Source organism: Labrus mixtus, chromosome 3 (assembly GCF_963584025.1).
Source record: "Labrus mixtus chromosome 3, fLabMix1.1, whole genome shotgun sequence".
NCBI classification, from domain to species: Eukaryota; Metazoa; Chordata; class Actinopteri; order Labriformes; family Labridae; genus Labrus; species Labrus mixtus.
The window spans coordinates 24,930,745-24,953,380 of NC_083614.1; the positions used below are offsets into that span (position 1 = coordinate 24,930,745).

The 22,636-nt window shown below is 41.2% G+C and overlaps 1 protein-coding gene across 2 annotated transcripts in view; it reads left to right on the forward strand.

The window, feature by feature from the left end:
• The first annotated feature begins 3,640 nt into the window (after positions 1-3,640).
• The window catches only part of adamts10 (ADAM metallopeptidase with thrombospondin type 1 motif, 10), a 45,224-nt gene continuing 26,228 nt past the window's right edge, over positions 3,641-22,636 (forward strand). The window contains exons 1-10 of one of the 2 annotated variants that reach the window (XM_061034161.1): positions 3,641-3,735; positions 9,059-9,460; positions 13,704-13,843; positions 13,958-14,167; positions 17,023-17,191; positions 17,594-17,796; positions 19,258-19,341; positions 21,148-21,293; positions 22,282-22,325; positions 22,482-22,587. In XM_061034161.1, the coding sequence (XP_060890144.1) occupies positions 9,358-9,460; positions 13,704-13,843; positions 13,958-14,167; positions 17,023-17,191; positions 17,594-17,796; positions 19,258-19,341; positions 21,148-21,293; positions 22,282-22,325; positions 22,482-22,587 (1,205 nt within the window). In that variant the 5' untranslated portion in view covers positions 3,641-3,735; positions 9,059-9,357. Of the gene's footprint in view, positions 3,736-9,058; positions 9,461-13,703; positions 13,844-13,957; positions 14,168-17,022; positions 17,192-17,593; positions 17,797-19,252; positions 19,342-21,147; positions 21,294-22,281; positions 22,326-22,481; positions 22,588-22,636 lie in introns of those variants that run through there. The other variant, XM_061034163.1, reaches the window with a different exon arrangement.

Sequence of the window (22,636 nt, forward strand, 5' to 3'; positions counted from 1 at the left end):
TGTGTGCAGTGGTCAGTCTCTGTCTGCTTGAAAAGACAAAAGACTTAGAAATCTCACAGAGACTTTTCAGCTTTTTTACTCTTCTGACCTGTGAATGTAAATTCCAAGATGAGCTCAGTGATTGAACTTCTTGAGCCTCTATAATTATAAAGTCCTTGTTGTCTGTGGATTATTTGACTTAAAGTAAATCAAAAGCATTACAGTGATTACTATTCAGCCACTGAAGTTATTTTAGGTCATGATTATTTATGTTTAGCTATCAGGGAGTCATCTCGGATGATGTTACTCCAATCATTCCTCCATGGATATGTCAACACTTGAGACCGTGTAAGACTTGTGTAAATCAGTGTACTATTGATGAAAGATTCAACAGAAAACTCAAAGCACTTGGTCTTTTTTTCGATTCTCTGATTTTTTTAAATTTTCAAAATCCAAAACAAAAACCACCAACCAGAATTTACACGTTTAGACACTTCAAATCCATTATTACTATGTTGTATCCTTTACATAGAATGACTTTTCCTCTACACTGGACTTTGTTTTACTGATGACTAATTTGAAAACCACTAAAGACTTATGAGGCTGATCTAAATATCAGATAAGGAGCAAAAATGAAACGAAAGCATAATTTCCTGCACCAATGAAAACGATAGATATCTAAATGCAGTTTGTCTAATTGTGTTTTTCCAAACTAAAGAGTGCCAGTTGATACAGTATTTAAATCAACATTCAGAAAATAACTTAAAGTGGCTATCATATTAGGACTCAAATAAACTATTATTAAGTTTATATATAAACTAATAATACAATTATTTATAATTCAAAGATAAAAAGAAGAGCAAACATTGATTTAAAAAAACTGAAGCACTCTGCAGTAAATAGTGAGACTTTCTCTCTCAGCTGTGGATTTATCTGAAAGTAAATATAATGTTCAAATTCTATGTAGAGATTAAATTCTTTTTCTGCCATGCAGGCCGATACATGTCGACAATAGCAGGAACATTCTGCAGAAACACTTCAGCCCGGGACCAAAAATACATCCAGTTATTCAGGAAAAGTAAGTATCAATAAAAAAAACACAAACGCATTGACCTCTTTTCTGGTTTGGAACTGCCCATTTTTGGTTTTCTATTCTGAGGCACAATGAAAACAGCCGTTTATATTTTGCACATGTAATCTTTTGCTGTTGTAAACCAGACCATGCAATGCCTCACCCTGGCTGTGGCAAACACGCTCACATGTCATGCGTTTTTACAGCTAAAACACATACTGGAGACTTTTTAATGTGGCTCAAAATACAAATATTAGTAAAATGATGAATACTAAACATTAACGTAGGATCGGTAACATTTTGTATTGAATCTAAATATCTCAGAAGTCAAATAAAGCTATTCCAGCTTGGCTTTTAAGGTGGCAGGTAACTGAAATGTATTTATTTATGTATTTGTTAGGATCCCCATTAGCTGTACCGAGAGCTCAGCTATTCTTCCTGGGCTCCATGAAATAAAATGTTAAACTTAGTAATAAACACCCATGGTTTAAAGTTTTTGTGTACTTTAGAGATAAAATTGATTTTAAACTGCAATTGAAGTTGTGTTTTAGTAGCCTATTGTATTAATTAAATACAGTTTCTCCTTAGGCCTTAAGGTCTTAGGTCCTTAGGTCTTAAAATAATAATAGCCTAACTATTGTCACGTTTATTTTTTTTTAGCAAAAACAACTTAAAGCTTGTGTGCTGCTCAATCAGATGTACAAACAGAATCTACTCACGTCTTCCTGCGAAGTGAAGCGCTGCTGTAACTTCAGACACAAAGATGTATCTGTTGATCTGACTGCAGTGTCAGGTGCTTTGAACAAGTGGGAGTAAGAGAACACACACACACACACACACACACACACACACACACACACACACACACACACACACACACACACACACACACACACACACACACACACACACACACACACTTAAACATGAAGGAAAATGTACACACGACTATAAGGCCAACTATGCAGTTATTTTTTTTTAGACCTAATTTATTTTTTAAAGTCTCTTATTATGTGTCCATATATCTGCTTATTAACCATTAACATTAAGGAAAAGTTTACTGTGTTATATTAACTTTCTTGAATAATATAGGCTGTCCTGGCTAGCTGCTCCCCCTGTCTTCAGCTTAAACTTACCGTCCTGTTGGTGTCTATCACTTAGTATGAACAGGTCAATCACCTCCCATAAATCTTGGCAGGAATGGACACAGTGTTTATCCAAAATGTTGCACTTTTTTGTTAGCAACTGTGACAGAAGGTGCTTAATCATGAGATGTATGAGGCTTCTTTTGGTTGGAACCAGGCTGAACCTTTTTTCAGTCATTATGCTCAGCTAAGTCTTGATATTTTCCTACATGATGTGCTTGTGATACAGGGACCTTATTAGAATATATTTTCTTTTTCACTGTGTTGTACTGTTCATTACACAATAACCATTAAGTCACATACACCTAGACACCTGTCCTGTACACACACAGGCAGCATATGAAGAGTAAGCCCCTCCTGAACACACACCATCACCACAAACCTCCACTTAACCGGCTGCAGCTGCTTCCTGATAGAATCAGGCAGGAGCCCGCTGAATCAAGTCAGACAAAATACAGAGAGCGTTAAACCGGATAGAGTGACGTGTTCCTTCAAAATAAAAGCAGCTACATTCACTTCGATTTCCCCATAGTTGACTTTCTTTTAAATATATTCCGCAGTTTCTCTGATGCATATCTTCAGGTTTGACGTTGTGCCGTTATTTATTTTTCATCTGCGTCTTGAGGACATGTCGAGTTTCTTTTTCCATTTCTTATAGGCTACCCTGTTCTGTAAAATGTTGAAATAGTCTCCTAACAATAAACAATGATTATGACATTATATGACATTATTCTTATTTTTTTTTTCATATTAATTAATTCAGTTAGTCACACAAGAACAAATAATGCAAATCCTCACTTAAGTGCTGGTTCTTAATTAAGATGTTGATACATTGTAGTGTTACAACTTCTCATTAAATCAGTATTGTAGATGCAGGGGAAGACGATGGCATCTTCTGTGAGTATGTTCTTTACCTTCATTGACATGTGGTTGGACCCAACAGCCTTTACAAACAACAATTGAAGAGACAGAAATGTTCCAAACCCAGCTCTTGAATGGAGTAGCCTACTTTTAGGCAATGGTGTAGCTAATTGTGAAAACTGTAATGTATTAATTGATGATATGTGGATATTATTGAAGACATGGGGAGTTAAAATAGGCATATCTCGTGTTTTAGATGACTCATTTAGTGATCAAGTTTTTTTTTTTAAAGTTGTAGCCTAGTTTATGAAGATTTTTTTAATGTTTGAGCTCAATGTGAAAAGTATGACAGAACAATCAGGAATTTTATAGATTGGAGGCGATTGGAGGTGACAGATGAAACCTCCGTGGTCACATCATTTCCTACCACTAAAATCCCCGTTTCAGCTGTTGAGCTAACTTCTGCAGACACGACTTTTATTTTGTGAACAGTCGCTACCGGTAGCAGCCTCGCTTCAGCACCGGTGACTTCACATCACTGTGAGGCTCCCTGGTGCTAGAAGTGGAAGAAGTTGAGTCTCCTCAGTGACCCGCCGGCGCCGCCTCCTCCTCCTCTCTGCTCCGCTGTGGAGGACAGAGGACAGACTCACGGAAACTCCTGCACGGGGACAGAGGAAGGTAGGTCCACGAGCCCGGACTCACACACTTTATACCTTTTCTCTTTTTTCCGCGAACAATGGAGGAAAACGGTCCTGACACATGATGCTGTCAGGAGTCTGTTCTTAACTGTAGTACGCCCATTTCAACAGAGATATTTCTGCAAACTTTAAATGTCGCCCTTATTTTGTCATTATTTGCCTTTTTATTGCGGTGTCACATGTGTTTATGTACCTCTATGGACTAAACATTGTCTCGTTATTTTTGGGTCGTATTCCTGCTAAAACTGTATCGTTGGCTTTGCTATTCTCCTAAAGGGCTCTTAAGTCATGGCTGGGATCTCCTCACTGGTGACAAGGCAGTTAGTGTGTGTGTGTGTGTGTGTGTGTGTGTGTGTGTGTGTGTGTGTGTGTGTGTGTGTGTGTGTGTGAGTGTGCGCGTGCGTGCATGCCGGTGAAGGGAGATGATGTGGCCGACAGCAGACATCAGGTCCTTTTAGTGAAGGCTGGCATTGTGTAGTTGACCGGCTGGGGGGAGCAGCCTGCAGCTCCTCACTGATGGGAAAGAACTATGTGACATCTCGTCGTGATCGATAAGCACCTCCACAATGTCAAAGCCCACCTCAAAATGTAACAGCTGCAACACCGATTATGTAATAAGCAGCAGGTCGTGTATGCCCATGCAATGCAACACATCTCAGGTCCCTCGTCAGTGGTGAATGAGTCATTTGATCAGCTGACTCTGCAGACATGTAGTGCACGTTAAGTTATCAGTGCACCTTTTAGCAGCACGATGTGCTTCATTTATTATTGCCAGGTATGCGTTACAGCCTAACTGCATCATTTCAGGGTTTTACCTGGTCAGACTGTTGGTTATACTATATGACATAAGCATCGTTGCATATGCTGAAAGCAGCAACTTGTTGAATTTAGTTCCTAACATTGTGGGATTTATCTATGAAACCTGCACACACACACACACACACAAGAGATGCATTTTAAAAACGTCTGTCTCTCTCCTGAAACTTAAACTGAGAGTGTATGCCTAATGATAATGTCAAACCGATACCATGTGATTTCCCCCCCCCCCCCCCCCAATTAACCTCAGTGTGGAACTATAAGTGACAGATAAAACGAGCAACATTAGACAAGGTTGGTCACATCAATGCAGGCTTACAATTTAAAGCAGGAACCCTGAATAACAACAAAGAAACCGTATTTATCATTTCTATTATTAAGCTCAGCAATAGGGGCAATAATTGTGTGCCATACTGGAGTGATTCATCATGTTTTTTTTAGTTTTTTTTTAGTTTTAGTTTATATAATGTTACATTTTTTGCATCACCAGAAAGATTAAAATCAGGATTCATTTGATGGGATAAGACAGATAAGAACTGCCTGGAACAATCGGTTAATTCACCTTTTCCGTCCATTAACAGAAAAGTTTATTTGCAATTATTTTTGACATATTGTGTTTCCAAGAGAGACGAATGCCAAACATGCACGTGTTGTTTTCTCAAACACCAAGAGTTGACTTTCCTTTGTCTTATGTGACACTCAGCTGATCAAAACTGCAGAAATGGAGAAAGAGAAAACCTTCCACTTCCACATCTGTGCTCTGTTTCCAGTTCTGCTGCTGCTCCTGGCTGACTCACTTCATGTCGAGTCAGCTCTCTCTCTCTCTCTCTCTCTCTCTCTCTCTCTCTCTCTCGCTCTCTCTCACTAAATATTGTTTCAGACTCAAGAGGCACATTTTCAGAGTGAGGGGAGCACATCCGAGGTTCTCCAGCCTGTTTATGTTCCCACTTTTCATCTGCACACTGTTTATTTGGGGGAAACAGAGAGAGGAATGCCTGCCTCTTTCTCTTTCGGTCTTCAGACAGAGGGCATGAGGGTTTAGCCTGAGAAGTATCCCTCAGCTCTTTGGATTATTTGATCACCTGGTGAGGATTTCACGTGGCGATCTTTGTGAATCTTGACTTTGATTTTTGCTCCCCATTCAGGGAGTAGCCTAATTGTTGCTGAGGCAGACATAAAACGCTGCGACTGACTTGTGACATTAGTGTTAGGGCTATTTGATCCCACAGCCTTATGGTCTTATTAGAAAAGAGAAGCAGCAGTACCGGTTTAAATTAATAATAAACTGAACCTAAAGCTGATTCATGAGCTACACACTGATCAAAGTGGAAGCCCTGTGTTTATGTGTGTGAGAGAGAGGGGGGGGGGGCTAGACTTGAAGCTAAGCTGAGGGACACTTAGCATCTGTTCGCTCCACACAGACTTTACTTTGAGCTGGGCTGGTCATATGGCTTTGATTAGTGTGCTGGTTTTCGGATAGCTCCACTCTCCCTGGCAATACTTAAAGACAAGGACAGCATAGTTAGCTAAGACCAAAAAAAAAAAAAACCTCACTGTACATCCCTAACCCCCCCCCCCATAAAAAAAAAAAAAAACACCAGTCAGTGCTTGCAAGTCGATGACTAGATTAAGAAATAACGTGTCAAGAGGATTCTCAGTCTGCTGGCTTGATTACAGTACAGATTTGGCCCACCCTTGAATTCCCACCTAATTATCCTGAGTGGTTCACTCTCTTGTTAACAACGACCCCTTTCTTCTCCCCTCTTTTCTTTTCCCCTTTTTGCACATCGTAATTGCGTTTAAAATAGGTTGGCTTGTCTGCTGCAGCTCAGGCCACTTTCTCTCTTGGCCGTGATTGTGGCTATATACGCTGGATATTCGTTCGCTTAATCCAAGCAAAACACTGAGTCAAGAGCCGGCGTATGTGCTCACTTGGCCGGCTGACAAACATACGCTTTTTATTTCGCCAAAAGTGATACAGCCCAGAGGGAAGGTTTTGCACAACAGACCGCGGAAGATGTACGACACCGTCACCTCTGAGAGACAGCTTGCTCTTAATTTAACAGCGCTGTGCACAGTTTACGATGAAGTGATAATTTACTATGAAGGCAGCGCGAGCGTGTTGTTGTGAGGATCTTGAAGCCTGACAACAAATCTTTTTAAGCAGTTCTGCTGAAAAAGCACCCAGGGATAGCACAAGGGGGTCCAGTTCCCCCCCCTCCTTCTCTTGTTAAAACAAACAAGGGGAGAGTTAGTGGTAATGAAAAGCACTTGATATCAAGCTGCAAGTTTAATAACCCCACAATAAATCGAGAGCGGGAGCGTAAGAAGTAATGAAAATGGAGGGGAGTTTGGCCTGTGCAGGAAATGACTGGGAGAAAGCCTGAGGGAGGGGAGGAGAGAAAGACTTTCAGTTGTTCCACGTATGAGGGGAGCTACCATAGTAGAAAGACCCCTTAGTGTTTTTAAAGGAAACTCTCCCTTAACTGTACCTTCCCTTTGCTGTTTGAAATGAAACGAGAGGCACATTAGGGCTTTTGAATCCTCATTCCTCTACTCTCAGTTTCAGAGTATTAACACTCGAGAATGGCTCTCCCAGCTGGCTCCAACAGCTTACACTCTGCTGTCTCCTTCATTCCCTTTGGGCTTTGCGCTAGTTTTTTTTCTCTCCTTTTTTTTTTTAAGGAGGCAACTTGTTCCCCCTGCTCTCGTCACCAAAAGGTTTCCCATCTGCTTCCGATTACCTTTGGCTGCAGTTGGTTAGCCGCCAGCCATCTGGGCCAATGTGGCGTCTCTGCTCGATCTTCTCTTTGCCCAGACGGCACTGAGGGAGGGATAGACGGGAGGGAACTGGGGAGAGGGAGGGAGGGAGGGAGGCTGGGGCAAGGATAAATTGGGTGGGCAGACTTGTACTGGAGAATAGCTAGGGTTTGATTTTAGCTGACACTGCAATCTATAGCCAGGAAACTCAAGTCAAAGAAAAGGGCACGCATGAAAATGTGATCTGGCTCTTTTTTTTTTGTAATGGGTACTGTGGGTCTGAGGAAGTCATTTTCTGTGTTATCACAAAGTAGCATGCCAAAATGTTGGAATATGATTTTCAAAAAAATCTCAACAGGAATTGACCTGGAGTAAAAGTGAAGGAACAATCTGTAACATGTTATTTCTGGAACAAATATACATCAATTAAAGTCTATTGAGAAAGGCTTTGATTCAATTGGCACTGTGAAGTGATATGCAGCCTTCATAAGGCCGGGTCCCAACAATACACTTATGTCCTGCATTTTGTCCTAATTTACAGAAATGGAAACTGGTTTCTTTCTGAACTGTCTTTCACTGTTCAAGTGATTAAAGTGGCTTGTCCCTATTGTGATCAACAAAGACATTTACAAAATTCGGGGAAGGATATCCTTAAAGTTCTCTTTTCAAAGAATGGAGATTTAATGAAAAGCCAACAAAACAGTGCTTTAGTTATACCTGTAAATAAAAATAAAAATAAATGTATCTAGCGCTTCCTTGACTACTTATTAGTTTTTTTTAGTTGCTCTTTGGAAAGGGTTACATGCAGCCACAGACGTCACAAACACTTTGAGACACTCTCTTTAAAACTGTTTTAAAAAGCCATTATTGTCACAACATTGTCATGCTTCACCCTTCATGAACTCTGATGGGTTTTGACATGAAGACTTTTCTTCTGTTAACAAACACTCAAATATGGACTCGATCATTCAGAGAAAAGTTGTAAAAAAAATCTAAGGGGTCTGTTGTCAGTCAGGCTATGATAATTACAGTACTCTCCCCATTTGGCTCAGATGTAAACAAGCTTCATATAGGCACTCATACCATCCGTCTGCTAGCCAGGACGACAGCCAATTAGTAAGCTGTACAGTCAGGCAGCCTGCCAGCAAATCACTCAGCCATACAACCAGCCACCTCAGTCAGCCAGCGTAGCAGTGATGGCATCCTGCTGCTCCTCTCAAATTGGCTCATTTTACCCCCAGAGCCTCTGACATAATACCCACTTCAAGCCCTGTTTGGGCATTAAGTGAAGCTTTATACAACATCAATGGCTTCCTTTGTGTTTGAACTCTTTCCGGTGGGCAGGCAGCTTGAAGCTCAGGGGCCTCAGGGGCCCCAGGTTGGGACTTGCTGTTGTCTTTGGTCATCAGAGAGAAAGACAGGGAGTTTGCCCTTCCCCAAAGCCAAGATTGATTAGCTGAGGGATACATGTGGGAAGTGGGGGACTTTTACTGGATGAAGAAAATGGACTGGGTAGATTTTTCTTGTTAGACTGGGGACGACATGGGTCAATGGTGTCTCATGCTCTCTCTCTCTCTCTCTCTCTCTCTCTCTCTCTCTCTCTCTCTCTGTGTGACTGTGTTTTACTTGTTCCACCCTTCTTTTTGAGCCTAAATCTGTCCCTCCCCTCCATTTTCCCTCCCTCTATTGGGCTTCCTCTTACTCACTGACTGATTTCTCCCCTACAGGGCCAGAACGTGGAGTCCAAACTGGCCACTGCTGCTGAGCTCTTTGTGAGATCCATCCAAGCCGTTTTGGATTCTGTGTGGACTTGTTAAGAACTCGACTCCACTTGCTGATCAACCCGCTGTCGAGGCTATCATGTCTTTCTGAACTCATGGATCTTCCTGCAGCCATGGCACAACAGAGCGCTGAGCTGTCCCACTGCTAGGTGACGGGGCATCCGAGAGGACAGAAGACATGTTGGGACAGACGCCCGGGGTTAACTGCACTGAATTCTGTTACTATAGCAACTACTGTAGTAACCATGGAAACGCTATGGAGGACTGGTCTGGTCTGCAGTGTCATCATCGTCATGGTTGCCACAGAGGTCGCAGGAGGTCACAGAGATGAGTTTGCGGAATCACAAGGTGAGAGGAGAGGTTATGGAGGTGCTTCATGTAAATAACAACATTAACATGACGCATTAAAGTTTCTGGAAAATGAAATGTAAGCTCCTCTGAGGAGATGTTAACTTGTTGGGTAATCAGACTGAAATGAATACTCAGGCCTGTATATGAGCTACAAAAGGGAAACCAGACCATTGGCAAGAGGATTCATTATTTCAATACTGTTAGTTTTAAATCCTGTCTTTATTTACATTTTGCATGGTGAAATGTCAAAGATAAACTGTTAAAAAAGCAGGTTTTTTTTTTTCATTCCAGAACACTAGTTGTGCATGTATAGGAGCGGATCAGCAAAAACATACGATGTCTTGTGGGGACTGAGCTAGTCAAGCTGTCATTGGCTGGTTTGAGAACATGGGGCATCCCAAAAGGTTCCAACAGCCAATAAGCCAGAGAAAAACCGCCTGAATACAGTAGTTAGGTGTTTTCTCTGCGTATTACTGATTAGAGGCAAAAGTGGCTCCTCTTCACACTAAACAATTCTTGGAATAAACACATGAAATTGACAGAAGAGAGGACATCTTGTCTCAATTCACGACATAAATTAGTCTTAGTCATCTGCGACCTACCCTCTACCCCCCCCCCCCCCTTTTTTGTGCTGTTTAAATCAATCTTAGTAATGCAACTGTAGCACTATCAATATAATTACTTGTATTTTAAGATGCTGTGAGTTACATCCAGCTTCAGTTAAAAGCTTTAAAGGTTAAAGGCCAGGTTGTATTTCATGTATTTAAACCGATCCACAATTCAGTGTACACACGGAGACTGGCATAACCATTAAACACAGCATTTACAACACAGGAGTGTATTTTTGTCTTAATACATAGTGGGAAAACATCACGATTTATTGCCTGTGATCCTGGCTTTATAGTGTGGTTTACTCTAATTATTTTCACTCTTTGAGAACAAGAGTACTTTAATGTTTTTAACTGTCCAGGCTCACAGAGAGAAATCTGTTTTTAATTTCAATGAAAAGAAACAACCATGTCAGTGCTACACATGTTGAGAAAATCCTAATTAATACACTTTTTTTTTAACGTTTCTACTTTTATTATCTGATCAGAGTTTAATCACCACTCAGCATGGGTTTTTGTTTTTACTGAACTCTTTTGTCTTATTTGTAATCATTTGATCAGGAAAGTTGGGTGAATGAGCTGCTGGGGCAACACTGTGGTCCTGCAGGTCTTGACCTCTGAACTTGAACTCAACCTCCACAAATCATGTCGCTGTGTTACCGCCACGTGCCCCCCCACCCCCCACCACCCCACCCCACCCCACCCTAACCCTCTCACCACACAGTCTCTTACACACACACACACACACACACACACACACACACACACACACTGAAGCTAAACTGACTCAAATCCCCTGAAGGCAAAAACATAAAATCCTGGAGAGTCCATGTCTCGTCACCCAGAATAAGGCTGTGATTGTCCATTTCCTAAATTTAACCTCTGACCCCTCGCAGCCATCTGTCTCACATAGTCTGCCATGCTGCTTCTTTTGAAATACACACCCCTCAAACCCTGAAATGGCCTATTCCCTCATAGACTTTCCACATTTTCTACAGGTACACAGGTTGGTCTAAATATATATTTTTCATGTCAACAATGACTAAACAATGACTTCATTTACATTGTAAACACACAGAAAATTATCACCCAGCCCGTAAGTTACACTTAGTCCATGTAGCAATTTAGTATAATATAGTATAACTTTTATTTATTAAAAAAAACACCCAGACTAACCCCTCTAACAGATAAAACTTGTAACTAATATGCACTCTTTATTTGCAATATTTAAGAAAGTACATCGCACATTGCACATTTTCTCATGTCATGCAGGCCTAATGTTGCTGACTGTTGAATCGTGTCTCTGTCCTTTATCTCTCTGCTTCTTTCCACCCACAACAGACAGCTGTTTTTCAACCAAAAGCTCTGTTAAACACTACCTGCCCAAAAGCAAGCAGCAGACAGACAAGGTAGTGACTAGCTGTTAAATGAAGGGAAGCATATAGCTGCTTACAGAAGTGTGAGTGAGTTAGTAGGTGTTTTGATGGTGATAGTGCAAACTTCCATCACTTTAGTTCTTACCGTTTTATTAATCACAACTTCTTCTTTCCATGTGCTAGATGTTTGAAATGAGGCAGATTAACCTTTGGCCTGAGGTGCAGTGAAGGTGTGTCAGAGATGGAGGGAGGGACGGTTTTCCATCCAGGGTACTTCCTTACACTATTTTTGTATGGTGATAACAGAAGCAGCCAGGGTGATGCCCCGCTCATGGGTGGATGCCTGTATTTATCAGCCAAAAAAAGTTTGTGTTTGAAAGTTTTTGAACCTAAGAGTGTCCACTGTTAAATTGAACACGTATGTTTCAACTGTCCGCTTGCTCTTTTCACTTTGATGTCTAATTCACAGTTTAATTTGCCTCCACAAGGCCCACTACACAATATCTGCTGGGACTTTTTATTAGGTTTACTTCGAAGCCTATCCAGTGTTAGTATCCGACTACTCCCAACAGGCACCAGAAAAAATCCAACTTTCACTTGAAGGCCTATGTGTGTGTTTTTCTCCCATAGGATTTTCTTTTGCAGTAGTTGGAGAACCTGTGGAGAGATAGCTTCAGATGGTTGTTTTAACGCTTCCTCTTTAGTTTAAACTACATGCTTATTTGTTTTGATGGTTTTTATTAGTGCATGTTCTGTTCTGTGTGAGGTCCCATTATTTTCTTCCTTGGAGGTGAGTTTTATTTACTTTATTATCACCCGTCCTTAATTTTCTCTGCAGGAGCTTTTCCTGAGTTTCAAAGGTAATTGTAATACCACCTACCTGATTATTGCTGTGGTTTGAAATAGCATGGATGTGTTGTGGGAAACATCTTAGAGCTCTCAGGAGGGTTAAACATTTGAACCCATTTATGGAATAAGGCAGATGTGATTTTGGCTACTTTCAATGCTTTTTAAGGTTGTTTGAAGTAGCCATTGATGTGTGTTTTTTTCACCGGTGCAAGGGTATAGTTTCTAATAGTGCCAGTTCACAGGAGGAGTCATAACCTAAAGAGACCATTCTTCAAATATTTGTGAAGTCTTGTTTGACGACAAGTGGCTTCAAGTCTAAGCAAAGGATCAAATAGTGTACTATTTTTTTTACAATTTGCTGTCATTCTACACAGAAGGCTATACAATAATATTAGGTATAATAAATATTCCACAACCTAAGTTAATAACATACATGAATTAATTTATCAACTTGATTTAAATTATTATCAGACAAAAGTTTACAATTTCAACATTACCTGTCAAGCCTAAAACCTCACAAAGTAGCCATTAGCTTTCACCAGTCGATGATAGTTTTGATGATGAGTTCACAATTATTTCCAGTAAAACTTCAGTTCAACAGTAAAATACACCATCCCGCTTCCTGGAACCCTTCTTGGGGGAGTGTTTTCCTCCATAGTTAGGGAGGAAAATTAAACATATAATTATAATGCAAAAATGCTGTTTTTGAAAAGAGTACCAAGGCCATCAAGTTTCGTGCTCATTACTGAAACCACTTGAATAGCGGGCATATTTTTCACTAACCTTCTTGTGTCAAAAATACAGTTCAACCTCATGAGTTCCATGTGAAGGCTGCATCTATAATTGTACTAGCTCTTTATTCAAGCCAGACCTATCCGCTGCTCAGACTGTTTTTTCCCGGTACAGAGCTCTCCAAGTCTGTACCAGGGACCTCTGATCTCTGGGTATTTACTTTGTGTGGGAAGGGGGCTGCTTCTCCACCAACTGGGGCCAAAGGTTTGATGAAAACTTGGATCATTTGCTCGTGACCTTTCCCCGTTAGTTAGCTGACGTTTGCTGTTTGGAGCAGTTTTGTGTTTGGACAATAAATCTCCACCAGGCCCCGGCACAGACTGAGGCAGACAGGAAGTATACAATTTCAGTGTAACCATGGCAACATCCCTTTGGCCTCATGCAGAAGGGGGTAGGGGATCTTGCAAAGTAGGGATCTTGTCAGTAATTGGCCAAAAAAGCCTTTCAAAGGCTTTGGTGCCAACCGGGTGACTGTCAATGAAAAAGCTCAATGGCTGTGTTCAGAATAGGTAACTCCTAAATGTTTTTTGGAGTAAATAAGATTAAGCTGAATTTGGCTTGAATAAATTAAACTCTGATAATGGTTTCATGCCTTCTTTATTCCTCTCCCTCTAGCTGCCTTTCTGACAAGTCTAGGCCAGTATGAGATTGCCACTCCAGTACGTGTTGGGCCTAATGGAGAAACGCTGGATGCAGAAGCACCTCAACACCACAGAAGAAGAAGACGCAGCACTGAAGACAGGCTTCCTGATTCTGTATAGATTTCCTTTTCTCTTTTTGTCTATTTCTGTTTGTCTTACATTGACGTATCATTAAATGACTCTTTATCAAGAGCATTAATAAACCGCCTCTCTTTTTCCATCCCTCAGCTCTTCTACCAGCTGTCCACACCGCGAAACAACTTCCTTCTGAACCTGACGCTGCAGGGAGGCCTCCTGTCACGGCAGTTCAGGGTGGAGTACTGGAAGAGAGGACGATTAGCCTGGAGTCATCCCTACTCCCCCCACTGCCACTATGTAGGACACCTCCAAGACCAGCCGACCTCCAGCAAAGTGGCCCTGAGCAACTGTAACGGCCTGGTAAGACTTAAACCTACAAATCTAATCCACATCTAATTCGCTGAGCGAGGTCAGCAGAAGCAGCGCTGGCTCAGCAAGTAAGGGATCAGTAATGGTTGATTCGGACTTCAAAGCATGACATTTTAACAAACCTTGAGCACTCAGGCCAGCTTTAATCTTTGTCCAGATTCAGTGTGGTCCTCAGAAACAGAAATGACCTAGAATGTAATTTCAGTTACCTGAAAACTTCAACCTAAGCTTCTATCTGAAAAGAATGACCTTTATCTCATTTGTACCCCTATAGATAATAAACCAAGTGTAGAATACGTTATAACACAGCTACAGCTAATACAGCTAAAACAAATCCTTAGTTTCAAGAGTTTGCAGCACATTCACAACTTCTTTAACTTGACAGACAGCATTTGATGGAATATTTTCCAGACCTGCCAGTGATCATTTCACTGAACACCGGAGACGTTTTGCTTTTCTGAAAATTGACCTTTTAAAATATAAATAATATAATCATTTATGAAATAATGCTGTTCTCTGACTGGGTGCCGGTGGCCGAGTGGTTAGTTCAATCGCCCCATGTATAGAGGCTGTAGTCTTCGAAGTGGGCTTCCTAGGTTTGAATCTGACCTGTAGCTCCTTTCCGACATTCCCCACTCTTTTCACCCCGATTTCCAACTCTATCCGCTGTACTGTCTCTCCAGTGAGGCTTTGGATTGATAAATTATCAATGATCAACACAAAATTAACAACTTTAAGTAGAAGGTTTTATACATTTTCCAGATCATCGTAGATAAAGACATTTTGAATACTTTCAGATCGACTCTCTTCAGTAGCATTCATGTTGTTGCACTCATTTGTAGAAAGTTGCATGAAGAAGGAAAAAGGTTTCAGGAGAATTTGCAAAGCCTGCTTACTTTTTCAGCTTTGCAAATGGACATGATTTTTGGTTTTCGAAAGTGTCAGACATGATCGGAAGCAGTCCTCTTTTTCTCGGAAGAATGCCGTAGTTTGTCTGATAACCCCTGTGTTGTAGACTGAGGCCCTTTAACTGCTGACTTTAACCCAAAATGCAACGAGTGTGTGCATGCTCTCTTGGAGCTGTTAAAGGAAGACTGTTTAAGAGTAGATGCTGGGTTTGGTAAAAAATATATAAAACCAGCCACTTCAATCTTCTGAAACATCATAACAAATTGTTTTTGTTTACTCCTTAGAAAATCACCAATTCCTTCTCCATTCCCATTCTCATCAGGTTATCTGTTTAATTATTCCCCAAACCAGGAGATGGAAGTTGGCTCCCCATTCTGAATCACTTTAATGGATCACTAAAATGTGTTGCTGCGTTTTGTTAGCTGATACAGTTTTCCTGAATTGTGTATTATGTGTATCCTCCCACCACCTAACAGCAGGCTCCACAATAACAGTTGTATACACAGCTGAGGATTAGATGTGTTCACAAAGCGTTAATAAAGCACACACGTAATTACTGTTAGTCTGACCCACGTGAGCACATTCACCAGCGAGCCGGCTGTGTGTCCAGGGGAGCATCACTAACTTTATTACGAGATTAAAGGCACTCTGAAAGCAGCCGCTGTGAGTCGAGGGGAGACACTCCCTCTGACTGACACATCTGAGCAGAATCAAAGGAAGTGTTAGTGTATCACTCTCTGTCTCACTCTTTCATTTCTCTCGCTCTTATTCATCCTCATTTTTTTTTTTTTTTACTGTGTGGTCCTGATCCTCAGTGCACCGACAGATGACCCTGTAAGGGGGGACAATGTTTGTAAGGGGACTGTCCCAACACAGAGCATTATTACAAGCTGTGTTGAATATATATAATAAGTTAAAGAGAAAACCAGTTCAATATTGTTTCACAATTTCATTTTTAAAATTCAAAGTATCATTGTCTCTGCACTGCTGATGTGACTTCTCACTTTTCAAATTATCCAAATGAAACCTATTTATTCTGCCTGTTTATGTTGGAGCTGTTCCCCCATCCTCTTTTTCTTTGTTGGGGTTTCTTCCTTCTTGGAGAAGGTAGGGTAACAGAACCAGATAGAATGATGGACCTAAAAATGCAGGCTCACACAAGAGCAGAGTACGATAAAAAAAAAAAAACAGGGATTCATTCATGGTTCAGGTCGGTACACAGGTCATCTTTCAGGCAAAAAGGCAAAGGTCAAAAAGTCAGGCAATAGTTGTACACTAGAAACTAAGGAACGCTGGAACGTGGTGACACGAGGGAACCTGGCTTTCACCTTTATGTTGAAAACCAACATAAAGGAGGACACACTGTGGTTTATATACACAGACATTCAGGGGATGACGAGACACAGGTGAGAACAAGGGCGAGAAAACACAGGAGCAGAATCTGGAAGACAGAGACAAGGGGAGGTACAAAACGAAACAGGAAATGACAATAACATTCTAATAAATGAACTAAAACGACCAAATGACCATGATGGACCGTGTCAGTACCCCGCTCCCCAGAGCTGTCTCTGAAAAGAGCTTGTGTTTGTGTTGGCTGTGGACTCCTGTCTTTACCTATTTGCAAATATGATACTCCCTGATCAAGCCAGAAGCATACTGTAAGTGTTTCTCTAAAGGGTTAATGCTGCTGTGTTGATCTCTTTGGTGATTCCATGAAGAAGGCCACGGATTCACTTTTATAATACATTCATTTACAGCTTTGTTGCCCACTCTTCTCTGTCGAAATCAAGAAAATGAGTGAATGACTTTAGGCTAATCAATGATGATGTTTTGGTAACGATTGAGACTGCATGTGTATTGTTACATTCATGAAAACAATGATTCTTGTTCTTTTACTCTTTTAATCCGTTCTTTACTATGTATGTGTCTCTCTGCAGCAGGGGGTGATTGTTGCAGGGGGAGAGGAGTACCTGATTGAACCCCTTGTCTCACCAGATAATCAGACCAAGACAGAGAGGGGGGAGAGAGCAGAGGGGCGCCCCCATGTGGTTTACAAGCGGTCATCTCTCCGCCATCAGTACAAGGGCCAGTCCTGTGGAGTCATTGGTGAGAGCAGACACGTTCTGGTGTTTTTAGGAGCAGCAGTTCAGTCCAGACTGGACGGGTAAACTACACCAGGCTGATTTGCATAGCAGCCAGTGGCAGAAGACTGTGGTTGTCCCTGAAGTAATTGGGTAAAACTCAGTTTGTTGTACAGGGCGTTGCTGAAAAAGCAACATATATTTAATGTCATTCTGCTTTAAATTGTTCTCAGTTAATATATATGTAATATGTAAATATGAAACTATCATGCTGCTTATTAAAACTTTGCAGATCATCATCATTGATCTGTTTGCCGGTTATTGCTAATGCAAAGTGTTTTACAAGTAATGTATAGTAGACTGAACTACTGTTGTGCTTTTATATGCGTCTTCCTTCTTTAAAACTGGAGTGTGCAATCTTTCCCAGACGAGAAGCCAATGAAAACCGCGTCATGGTGGCAGCGAACTCTGAAGACGCCTCCCCATCATGTTGGCCGCGGCCAGCTCCCGCTAAAGCGTTCAGTAAGCCGGGAGCGCTACGTGGAGACACTAGTGGTAGCAGACAAGATGATGGTGGGTTACCACGGTCGCAGAGACATCGAGCAGTACATCTTGGCTGTCATGAATATTGTAAGTTTCACAACACAAAAGATGTACGATGCATCACAAATCTACCTTCACGAGGGTCAGCAGAATTACTCTAAATTAAATTAAATGTCACACTGAGAATATGTCTTTAAGATTTAGTTAATTTTTTCATGCAAGTCCCCTTGTACATTTCTGAGTGAAGTCAGGGTGAGCTGATGTAAGAGCACATTAAGAAATATTCAGGGGGAAAAAACAGCACTGATATAAAAGTATAAAGGCAAAATTTGTTGTTGCAGCGTCAGACTCTGTTGCTTTGTCTACCCCTTTCTGACAGGGATAGACTTCTACTGTGAGATGCAAATGTCAACAAGCAACTCGGGAGGATTTTAGGGCAGTCTTATAGTTTTTAGGAGTGCATATTTGAAAAATGGCTCAAGAAACATTTTGAAAACTTAACAACTTTAGTAACAAAAATAACGTTGAATGCTATTCCAACACTGAGAATCAAAAAGACAAACTTGCTTGCACAAAAATGTGCAACAAATTACTAAAAAAATATCTGATTTAGTTGCTCAGATAAAACTGAGACAAAAAAATAAATAAAAGCATTGACCTATTTTGGTTTCTTCAACAGGAGGCAACATGTTTTAGTCACCCAGGCTTAGGTTGTGTGTCATCTTCTGCACTATTTCTGTCACCAGGGATCTCTTTACAGACACTTGATCACTTTAAACCAATGCACACACGTGTTAGGAATGTATTTAATGAAGGGTTGGTCAGCTGCCATTGTAACAAAGCCGGCTGAATCTGGAGTACAGAATCACTGAACCAGCCGTGTCTGTTAAGTGGTGTAGAGCAAAGTGGGCCGTAATTACACCAGACAGCAGTAATGACAAGTGTCTGAGTGCAGCTTTAAGGCCAGTAGTGGTTTTTAAGCTTGTTTTTTTTTACTACAGTTGGTGTTGTTACTCTCTAATAATCATTCCCACTTCTGGTGTACTGAGTTTACGTCTCTTTCAAGGATCCAAGGCTAGTCTGTCTGCAATATAAAATGTTTGGTTATAGCTTAACATTGATTGGGGGTGCCGGTGGCCTAGTGGTTAGTTCATGCTCCCCATCTACAAGAGTAGTTGTCCTCAAGGCGGGCGGCCCAGGTTTGAATCCCGTCGGTCGCTCTTGTTCTGAATCTCATTCCTCACTCTCTCCCTGATTTCTGACTCTATCCACTGTCCTGTCTCTCAAATAAAGGCATAAAAAGACCTGAAGTATATCTTATTAAAATTGATTGGAAGGGGCACAGCAGGGATCCCTTCTCAACCCACCTCTATTTGCTCTAGGGTCTAGTTCAAGACTGGGATTTTCTTTTCTAGGTCAAATCTTAATTCATGATGAATTGTTCCTATGTCTATTTATAGTGTTGTTCAAGCTACGGTATTGGGGTGCTACATTGGTGCCACAGCTGTTTTTTTAAGACTGGTCTTTTCTTGTTTCCCTGGAGGTCAGGTTGCCAAACTGTTCCAGGATTCTAGCCTGGGGAATGCAGTCAACATTGTGGTGACACGGCTCATCCTGCTCATGGAGGACCAGGTAAATAAACTTTGTCAAGAATTCAAATAAGTACAACCGTCCCCTCTGTCTAGGTCTGCCTGTGCTTGTTCTCATTACCTGCACAAAACTCTTCCCTGACTAGCATCTATGAGCTCCTTGTATGTGTCAAATTATTGGCTTATGGGTCTTTTCCTCCATCGCTCCCGGTGGACTCTGGGTGTGTAAGTGGGTCTTAGCTGTAATGAAAGGGACATGAACGACGTAAGGCGGAGAGGAAGAGGGAGATTGGTGAGGAAAGGCGGAAAAGTCAGGATATGAGGGGGGTTTTGTACCTGTCAGACAGAGCTGCTTTGTGACTGTCCTGCTCGCGAACAGGGACCTCTCTGATTGTCGCTGTGACGCACATCCATGATGAAGAAAAGCTCAGAGTAAGATTTAGATGCTGATGAAAACATCAACCTCTCAATTAGCTTTTTACAGAAGTCCTAAGTCAACACACATTCATGCGTTCTATATTCTCTTCAGTTTAACTTTCTGTTTGGTTCTGATAATCAAACGCTAACATCAGCATGTTCTGTCACTGTACGAATGTAAGCACTCTGACGGACGTTAGCGTTTACCTCAAAGCCTTGCTGTCCACTGCTGCACAGAGTGGTACCTGGTAAGCAAGGCCGTAGGCTCTTGCTGTGTGATATAACTGAGTGAACAGAAGTAAAAAAGGGCACAGATTTAGAATCCACAGCCGACCACAAAGCAGGCGTTCAGGTCATAAAAAGTGCTTGACCTTCATATAGCACAGGAGATGACTGGGCCATATGTAACTGACTTTATTAGCCAGCCATTAAAAGCCTGTGGTGAGACGTCGCAGCTGACCTCATACATAGAAGCTTGATCCAAAGGCAACTGGACTTGGTTGAAGAAGCTGACCTCATAGTAATGTTGACCTTCTTACAATCTGACAGATGAACCGTGCAAGCATCGTTAGAGAACAGCTTTGAGGTTTCCTCCATCACTGTCTTATTAGGGAACATTTATGATTCATGCTGTTTATAGTACACCAAAATAAGCTTCAAATTCATGGCTCGGATGTGTTCTTCTTCTGACAGAGGTAAATGTTAGGATCATTAGTGGTGGGCAGTGTTAGTGTTGTTATTCTTTCTCCATGGTCCATTGAGCCTGAGGTCGGGACAGGATAGAGCTTGCTCGTCCAGTGGTTCTGCTGCCGGTTTCCAGGTCTGAAAACGGTAAAGCTTCCCCTGGAAAATTAAAAAAAAAAAAAAAACAGGCCAGCAGCAGACCCAGAAATGAGGGACTGCGGGATGAGACAATTACTAGTTATGTCACCACAAGCATTCCTGGGTTAAGAGTTCTCGCCAGCTGTGGCCAGCAGAGCACTCCCTCCTCCCCGTCTCCTCTCTGCACTCTCCTAATACTAGAAAGCTCCTTCACTCAGTGCAACAAAACTTCTGTCCAATGAAAAGCATGTGCCTTTATTATCGCTGATATTATTTTTATTTAGATTACCTTAAAAGAAGTGTTCCTGAAAAACCCAATGGATTATCTGAGAAATGTTCTGTCACAAATGCTAACATAGTAGGGCAGAAAACAAGCCGGAAACACACAATACAAGAACATTGGGACTAGATTGTTATAGCATTGTTGAACCTATCACCTGAGTTGAAATTTTCCATTTGTTTTCTCTGGAAATATCGTTTACTGTTTTGTAGTTTTCAGAACTGTGAGATAGCTATAGTATAAACCACAATTTTATTGTGTTTTAAGTTGATATATTTTTGTTAATTTTCCCAATTTGACTCTATATTTCCCCTCTTGTCCACCTTCCAGCCAACACTTGAGATCAACCACCATGCAGGAAAGTCTTTAGACAGCTTCTGTAAATGGCAGAAAACCATCCAGCACCGGAGCAGCTACGGCAACGCCATACCAGACAACGGGATCGCTCATCATGACACTGCTGTACTGATCACCAGGTTAGACAAACAGACACAGATTCTCACAGATATAAGCAATAATAACTTTAAAGCTGGGTAAATGTACATCTACATCTCCTTCTGTAACTTCTTATATGTTCCGTCTATTTCTCTGCATATTTAACGGTTAAACTCTGTTTCCTCAGAGCTGAAGTCTCACATTCCCATCTTGTGTTTTCAAAGTTTTTTATCTAGTCAGATCAGCTGAATCTTGTCCTGTCTGAGGTGACGATTGCTGGTGCAGCTTTGCCCAGCTCAGCATCTGGAGAAATAATTTTTAAAAAAAAGATACGACGAGGGAGCAGGACACAACGACAGATTTATTTTGTATAAAAAGCCTAAAAGTCAGAGAGCAGAAATCAAATAAAAACTGTTTTGATTCTCTCAAATTGTATGTTATATTTCTAATTGTGCTTGCTGTTACTGATACTGCTGGAGGAAAAATAGAGACAACAGTGGAAGATGCATATTAAGCACTCAAAACACTGATGCTATTGACTGAGGAATGTGCAACAGCAAACAACACAACCATGGTTTGGACAGTCATCTGAATGCCACAAATGCTTTCCTATTCTATCTCACAGAATACTCTAAAAAGAGGAGGGCTATATAAATGTAGTGATAGATGTCTGTTTTTCTGAGATGCTTTGAGGTGTGTGTGGCCTTTTGTGGGAACATTTTGGTTTAAGAAGAGGCTTATCAAGCAGAGGATGGAAGCGGCCCAGACAGATGACACCAAAGTGACCCTCCATGACTTCCTGCTATTGTTCTTTAAAAACTTAATCTGTCTACTATCACTGTGTGAGCGTGTCTGTCACCAGCTGTGAATATACCGTGTGTCCATGTAGAGTGTGTTCTTATGTGTCTGGATGCTTGCATCGATGTCATCACTTAATATGCTGGATTATTGAATCGTGCTACTTCTGTTTGTATGGGTCTGTATGTCTAAATTTAAAACCAACCCGTTGATTTTTATTCACTTCTGCAGGTACGACATCTGCATCCAAAAGAACAAGCCTTGTGAAACCTTAGGTAAAGAACACACACAAACAAGTATTTGTAGTGCTATACTTATGATAATGAAGGATTATCTTATTTTATCTTGTGAGAATAACCATAAACCATGTGATTCATTCCCTAACACCCAACCCAAGTACTGAACAGAACCTTAACATCCTTTTGAGACAGGTCTGGCTCCTGTGGGAGGGATGTGTGAGCCAGAGAGGAGCTGCAGCATCAATGAGGATATCGGACTTGGAACAGCCTTCACTATTGCCCATGAGATAGGACATACGTGAGTGAAGCACACTAGCTGTTTACATACATGCACTTCTGAAAAATTC